Here is a 7078-nt window from a genome sequence, read left to right on the forward strand (position 1 = left end):
ACTCATCAACGCTCCAGTTTGGGTGAACGGGGTAGCGGCGGGGCAAATCGTTGTTGGGCTATTCGGCCCGTGAGGCTTTTATACAACTGCGATCAGTCTCGAGCCTAGTCCGCCGTTACTCCGTTCATGAGCTGACGCTTTTATGGATGTATTGTATGAATTGGTGCGCCTTTTCCGACCTAGTCCCTGTTATACCATTTCTGATCATCATTTGAAAGACCTGGGACTCTCATTGTCATGGTGGAGGCTTCCTCCGCCGAAGTACTGGCTGTTGGGCTCCTCCCGGATCCCGAGTCGGGACATTCAACTCAATCACTGACTATATCTGGCCAAGTGAGGCGTTGACTCGATCGACCGCTTTTATATAAGCTCCCTAACGTCAGCTTTTACGAGTGCACGGTTTCGAGTATTATTCTCTCATCTATCAACATCGTAATAGCTATCAGCCCGTTGCTCTCCGCCTTAGGGTCAAAGCTCAAACGAACTCTTTCGCCAATTTGAGTACGGGACGATGATACCCTGGTCAAGCTTTCCCAGGTTCTATGCACAGGTAGTAGCGGGGTTGTCATCGAAGGAAATAATAAACGGTACGCGGTATATTCTGACAGTTCCGCCACTGATATCAGAACGCCCGTTGCTTGGTATCCGAGCTCGCTTCTCGATCCAAGGTAGTTATAAGCCCATCATTCTTCGATACCAATACGACGCGGGTATCTTCTTGCCTTCCTCAGCAACGATAATGCGGTCAGGGGAGATGTCAATCGACAAAGTAAGGACTCTATAAACCATCTTCTGTTTCAAGCTGATGCGACCATAAATGTCCAACCAGGCCCACTTTCTTTCTTTATGGGTAGGCATGACTTTTCATGTTCTTCAACTTGGTGGTTCCTGATTGCGATGTGTTAAGATGGAAACCTTGCTCTACGGTGAGTCGTATGTTGTTCAAATTTATTTCCATCTCTCGCTAACATACCCTGGTTTAAAAAAATAGGTATCAACACAGCTCTATTTTTAATCCGTCTATATGTTCTCTTTCCTTCGAAAATGCGTTACACAAGGCATACAGTCTTTCTGGTCACGGCGGTCGCAATGTACGCGTTATGCACAGCGCACGTCGTAACCAGCTTCGTCCGTGCTGTCGACGCTTTTTTTGGCGCTGAAGGAGGCGGCGCATTGAACTATTATGGGGAAGCTTGAGTGTGGAGTAATTTGCTGAGACAGGTTTTGTATATTACCAACATGTACGTGCCTCCGTGCCAGGCTTTTTTCTAGATACCCTCATTTAATATTGACTCTTATATTCCGGGTGGACATAGCTTGATCGCGGACTCCCTCCTAGTGAGTGACTTTCTTTTACTTTTTTATGTTTCTCTCTACTCATGCACACGGCGACCCCCCTCATTGAACTTCCAGATCTATCGGTTGTGTATGATTTGGGGATACGCATGTTGGATCGTCACACTCCCAATTCTCTTCCTCCTCGGTTTCTCTGGTGCGATTTTCCAAACCACACTACTGGCCAAAAACTCGGAAACTAACTCAGCCTTCTAATACTTTCAGTATCTGGGTACCTTTCGACTTGGATGTTGACCAACATGGAATCAGGTCAAAGCGCATTCGACGCCGACGTTTCGATGTGTACATTGATAGGATTCGCCTTTTCCTTGAGTACCAATATCATCGTCACAAGTCTGATAGGTACGCTGCCCGTTTACCATCGCCAATTTCCGAGAGGGTATCGAAAACAAGCTTTTCAGCTGGGCGTATCTGGTGGAATGCTCACCAGCTCTGCAAGCTTCTTGTGGGGACTCAACCTAGTCGGTTGTATCGTCGAGCAATAGCTATAATGTACGTCCTTCCATGGGCCCTCCGTCAATTTGCCGCTTTCGCCCAAGGATATTTAACGTCTTCCACCGGGTAGCGTCGAATCGGGTGCGATATTTTCGGCTTCTCTCTTAATCCTCCTAGTGCTCTACTCTTTGAAATTCAACGCGGTGGTAAGTGTCCTCGACCATTTACTTTTGGGCTGGGCTTCTCACATATAACGCCGCATTGCAGTATGTCTCTGATTCCATTGCCCAAATTACGGTAAATATCCCTACTCCTCCGACTTGTAAAGTACGACTGACACTTAAATTTTATACTAGGGTATCGCGCCGACATTGATAATAGTTCGAGTTGGCATGGGTTATTCTGTGGACTCCTCGGATAGCAGAGACGATCAATGGAATGACTGCCAAACTCAGCCCCGGACGGAACTTAGTACAATGCAATTTGCGAGAGAAGGCTCGACACATATCGTATGAGTGGAAGGGAGTCGTTACAGTGTCACTGACAGTGATGGCAGGGCGGGGTACAGGCGGGTACCTGTGTCCTGCATCAGAAACACCTGAATCTTCTTGTTGTCCTGGTATCAAGGGTTCGTCGCGGGGTTGTTGAAAGTTAGCAAAATGTATTAATTAAGATTTAATTTACGAGCTGTACGTTTCGAGTATTATGCCGGGTATAAACCTATACACTCATAAGTACTAGCTATCGTCAGAATCCCATCAAACCAAATCCCAGAGTTACAGATCAATCGTAAAGTGAAAGAGCCCGAAGCTTCGATGCCCAAGTAGAACAACAGAGTAACGAAAGCCGAGATCTTGGCCAAAAGTACGAACGAGGCCGACAACGAGTGTGCACGCCTTAATGAACAGAGCGAGGCTGACGCACAGAGAGGCACAGAGCTTGATGCACGCCATGCCCTGACCTTCAGCGTAATCACTGAGCGAATGTGGCTTTGCAGCCTCCGAAACCGACCTAAAGGGGACAAAGTGAACAGATGAGTGTAGAAGAGACTGATGAAACGCTTACCTCAATTACATCAGGGAAAGGAACAACCAATTCGCCGATCGACACAAAAATCTTTCCGGCAACATCAGCGGCAGGAACGATGTTCAAGCCGACCTTGAAGTCAATGCACGTTTGGACTTTCGTAACCAGTGGGGGTAATGGTGTCAAGGGGGACGGGTGGTTAAATTCTAGAAAAGGTGTATCAGAACAACTCCCAGCCCTCGGAACAGCGACGAGTTACCACTGATTTCCTCAGTTACGGGGTTCCGCACACATGATACGTAGAGAGGCCACCCCCTGTATTCGCAGTCCCAGATCAAGGACTTGGGGTTGCGACATCAGCAGGTATCGGTAAGCCTTTGGAAGCTGTAGGAGTGGCGGATGAGGGAGGTCATAGCCAAGAAAGCCATGAGGGGGGGGAGACGGCATTTTCAATGAAGGCGATTCGTGAGGGTTAGAAATGGCTGCAGTCAAAACCCGGGAGAGCTGATAGAAATCAGCAAAAAACGCTAGGGAGCTATGCTGGAAACCTCATACTTGTAGCTTGAAGCTTCACAACTTGACATCCGAAAAGCAAAAAAAAAAGGTTGAAGTGTTCGTTTTCGTGAGATTATACGGAATGTCATTGTCAGATTCCTGGAAGTGGTCGTAGCAAGGTTGTAACACGTACTTGGTAAAATGGCCTCTCTTTCACATCTACCCCTCACCGACTTGACTGAGATTTTCCATTCGATGGCAACTGAATAGTGGTGACGTCGCATTCTAAGCAGGATAGCGATAAATATGAAGATTCTGGGTTCAAGTCGTCTGTTGCATAGAATTCACCGAGAATACAGTTGCGTGCGATCTCCTCAGGTGATGGCTGAATTTAAATGGGAGTAAATAGCTATAATCAACGATTAGTATGCATGCATTCTGGAGTGCAGCTTCAAGCCTACCAAAACAGACCTCGAACGGTTCGTTTTTCCGTTCCAGATTGGGGATTGGGGATAGTGAAGTTGGCAGCGCAGTCTTGAAACTTCGTCTGATGATGACTATGAAGCCAATTTATTACAACGAAAAAAAGAATCCAGGATTTGAGATGAATGAAAAGGTTAAAAGGTTAAGAGTTTGAGTAAAACGGTGGGAATGGCAACTTGACCGGCCTAAAGCTGGTCTGGCGCTTCTGAGTCTGGATCTTGTGAATCGGGACGTTCACGGCAAATCCACGGCCCGTCGCTAAGGGCTCTCCAAGTAATCACCTCATTTCAGTGGACTTTTCCTATTTGTGATGTGTAGATGATATTGATATTAGAAGCTATCAATAGAGATGTCAGTTCCTGTCTCCGAGTCGGTATTCTCGTAAATTCATGCAAGTCATTAATCAAGGGAGTGGCCACTGGCCACGCTCAACAGCGCCTTCTTCACCCGGGACATGTGCGAACAACATTCCGCCCAACAGTTCCCTCGCCATCACCGTGATATCCTCAGGAGACTGGAAAGTTTCTGCCAGTTAGCATAGCCCGGGAGGGAAGAATTAACCTAGCTTAACTCACCTCAATCTGTGCTTTCTCAAGAGCTTCTTTCAACTGTGAATGAAAGTACCGGTACGGTGTTTGCCGAGGGTGTCGAAGGCCAAATGAAATAGGACTCGGGTTAACGATATAGCTGAGGCCGCTGTCAATCACTCTGAAGGAGCAAGCGATCAGTCGCCGGGAACGGCTGACACAGTTCATCGGGATTGAGGAAGACATACAGTTTTGCCAAATCTTCGCCCCTGGTGCTGTTCCGAATTATATTCACCAAGGGATCTTGCGAATCGCTCTCTCTGGCGCAAGATCGTTCGAAAATATAGACCGCATCGCATAGGAGCAATGCGACATCTTGTTCCTGTTTGTGCAGACCATATCATGGGCATCAGTTGAATTTCAAGTGACCAAATGTAAGATGAGTGACTATTACCTCTCCTAAGTGAATGCCTTCACCCAACGATTCGAAGGCCCTCGCTTTTGCAAGTATTCCTAGAGCACCTCCAATGAGGTTCATGCGGAACACATCGCCATCCCGAGTCGCCGACGCAAGGGCATTGACCAGAGCTCGTTGCAGGCGACGAACGCCGGCAAGTTCCCATCGGATCGCCTTGTTGCCCCCAAGTTCTTCTCGTCGCCTGCTGCCTGCGTGAGACTGCCTACCCGCCAACATTTGAGGTATATTGTCGAAGAAAAGCCTTTTAAGGAGAAAAGTTCTTGGTCTTTCCATCCGTTCATGGGGCATTATATCGTGGCAGGTTAGCGGAATTCGGTTCTAAGAATCTGCGATAAACGAGACTCCTGCCAGTGACTCAGTTCCAGAGTCTAGACCAGTGACATAGTACAATTACTGTGGCGTCTTCGTCAAAATTTTGCCTATCAGATACGTTGTGTTCAAGTCTGACACGTGTGGCTGAAAAACATCCTGTTGAGCCTTTGTGACATAACGACCTGCACTTCTCCTACCGCTAATTTATTGAGCCTGAAACGCCATTTTCGTCCCTGCGACGAAAGAGCTCACCACTCGCCGGTAAGCTAACCTTGATGAGCGTAAATGACGAAGTGTTGGCTGTCAACTGGCCGTGCATAATGTCAAAGAGTTACTGGGATTAGTAAATTGTATATTTCGTGCGGATAGATCTGCTGGAATGTAGAAGCAGTGGACCACACCTGTAATGCAGTTTAGTATATCTTCTTCAGGCTCAATAAAATGTGATTATCATCAATTGATAGACGTCTAGACACTGGCACTTGGCAAATCCTCGTAATTATTCGGTCTGCATTTTTTTCTCGTCGCTTCAGTGAGAAAAGCAAAACAACAAGTGACTGACCTTAATGCAAGTATTAGTGTATGTGGATTCGGAAACGATCCGATGCCATAAGGAGGGAAAGCTTCTGGCTCGCATTCAATTCGAGAGGTTAGGCTGAAGTGTGGAAGAGTACGGGCCTGAGAAAGTTCGGCCCTCGGAAAATGCCTAGGCCCTGCCCCTTTCCCACGGTGCGCCCTTTGTCCTTTCCTTACCTCAAACTTGCCTCAAACACAAAACAAAGAGCTCGACTGTCAAGGGCTCGCTCTGTCACAAACTTTTGCTCAACCACCCGGTCGAAGACGTTCGCCCACGTTCCCAGTTATTTCTTGTTCTCGCGAAACACCGTACTGGCCTACTCGGGGCTCATTGAAAAGTGACGGGTAGACGTGTTGCGACGAAAGTATATCCTTCCCCGTTCGTTCAGCACAGTCTCACGCAAGTGCCTTTGTTGGCATGAATGGCCACCTTTCTACGAAGAATCGAGTGAATTTTCTTTTTCAACGGTGTGGTACGCGCTCACGGTCGAAGACAGTCCCCCAATTCTGACTTTCTTGCTTCCTCATTCTTCCCTGGCATACGCCTCTTTTTTCCGGCACTATTACCGTCTCGACGGAACTCGCGCCGACATTTCCGAAAGAGTCATTCAACATACGAGGTACATCAAGTGTCAGGTCTCAAAATCTACATGCGCAGCCGACACAGGAATTACTGAAGATCCTACCTAATAACGTAACGGGAAATTGAAGGAAAATCCGCGGAATACGGTCCCCAGCCGACCCAGAGTTTTGTATTGAATCAAGGCAACCCTTTCGTTGTCGTTAGAATGAAGTCAAATCCTCCACCGCGACATAGCCTCCGCTATGGGCCTTACGGCTATAGATCCATATAGATAAGTTGATCTACGGGATGCTGCTACTGGGGCTGTGATCGTCCCCGATTTCTTCGCGCTGAAGGTGGGTCCAGCGTTTCGATTGCACGGCTCATAGTCGTTAAGGGATCATTTGTTTGTGATCCTGTTCTACTCGTCCAAGGTTGGCATTGACTGGGGGAGGGTGGGTACGAATACGAGCGCTCGAGACCGGAGGTTCTACTTCCGTCATCGCAAAGCCCCTCTGGGGAGTAGAAATTTCCGGTACCAGCGTGGTTTCGGTAATGTCGGCGCATATTGGAGTTTACGTTGAATTCACGTCCGCAACCGGGGAAAGGACACCGGAACGCTTTATGGAGGATGAGTAATTTCGTTTTCGGCAAAAGGAAACCAAGGATATGTCGAGGTCAGATGTGTCAGCTATCGCCTATGTGCGTAGTTTGACAACTGGTAGATGACAAGGACTCACGCGTATCGCCTGTATGTGTATTGACGTGAATTCTGAGGCTGCTGGGCCGACTGAAGCGTTTGGAACAGGTCGGGCATATGTGTTTCTT

The 7078-nt window shown here is 47.7% G+C and overlaps 4 protein-coding genes across 4 annotated transcripts; 2 read left to right on the forward strand and 2 right to left on the reverse strand.

Moving 5' to 3' along the window:
* Window positions 1-511: 511 nt before the first annotated feature.
* E1B28_006930 (uncharacterized protein) lies at window positions 512-1197 on the forward strand (the record flags this gene model as incomplete). The annotated part of the gene is made up of 4 exons (XM_043151634.1): window positions 512-769; window positions 830-850; window positions 908-926; window positions 992-1197. 4 exons carry the CDS (start codon window positions 512-514, stop codon window positions 1195-1197), a joined length of 504 nt encoding a protein of 167 aa, XP_043009714.1.
* Window positions 1198-1595: 398 nt separating this feature from the next.
* E1B28_006931 (uncharacterized protein) lies at window positions 1596-2306 on the forward strand (the record flags this gene model as incomplete). The annotated part of the gene is made up of 5 exons (XM_043151635.1): window positions 1596-1698; window positions 1758-1848; window positions 1922-1997; window positions 2059-2088; window positions 2148-2306. 5 exons carry the CDS (start codon window positions 1596-1598, stop codon window positions 2304-2306), a joined length of 459 nt encoding a protein of 152 aa, XP_043009715.1.
* A 457-nt stretch (window positions 2307-2763) lies between these two features.
* On the reverse strand, window positions 2764-3264 carry E1B28_006932 (uncharacterized protein; the record flags this gene model as incomplete). Its single annotated transcript, XM_043151636.1, has 3 exons — window positions 2764-2802; window positions 2857-3023; window positions 3096-3264. The coding sequence occupies 3 exons, from the start codon at window positions 3262-3264 to the stop codon at window positions 2764-2766; spliced, it is 375 nt and encodes a 124-aa protein (XP_043009716.1).
* An 847-nt stretch (window positions 3265-4111) lies between these two features.
* On the reverse strand, window positions 4112-5111 carry E1B28_006933 (uncharacterized protein). Its single transcript, XM_043151637.1, has 4 exons — window positions 4777-5111; window positions 4571-4704; window positions 4371-4503; window positions 4112-4309 (listed from the first exon to the last, which is right to left on the reverse strand). Exons 1-4 carry the CDS (start codon window positions 5086-5088, stop codon window positions 4199-4201), a joined length of 690 nt encoding a protein of 229 aa, XP_043009717.1. The 5' UTR covers window positions 5089-5111; the 3' UTR covers window positions 4112-4198.
* Between the last annotated feature and the right edge of the window lie 1967 nt (window positions 5112-7078).

The sequence above is a fragment of the Marasmius oreades genome, chromosome 4 (genome assembly GCF_018924745.1).
Source record: "Marasmius oreades isolate 03SP1 chromosome 4, whole genome shotgun sequence".
NCBI lineage: Eukaryota > Fungi > Basidiomycota > Agaricomycetes > Agaricales > Marasmiaceae > Marasmius > Marasmius oreades.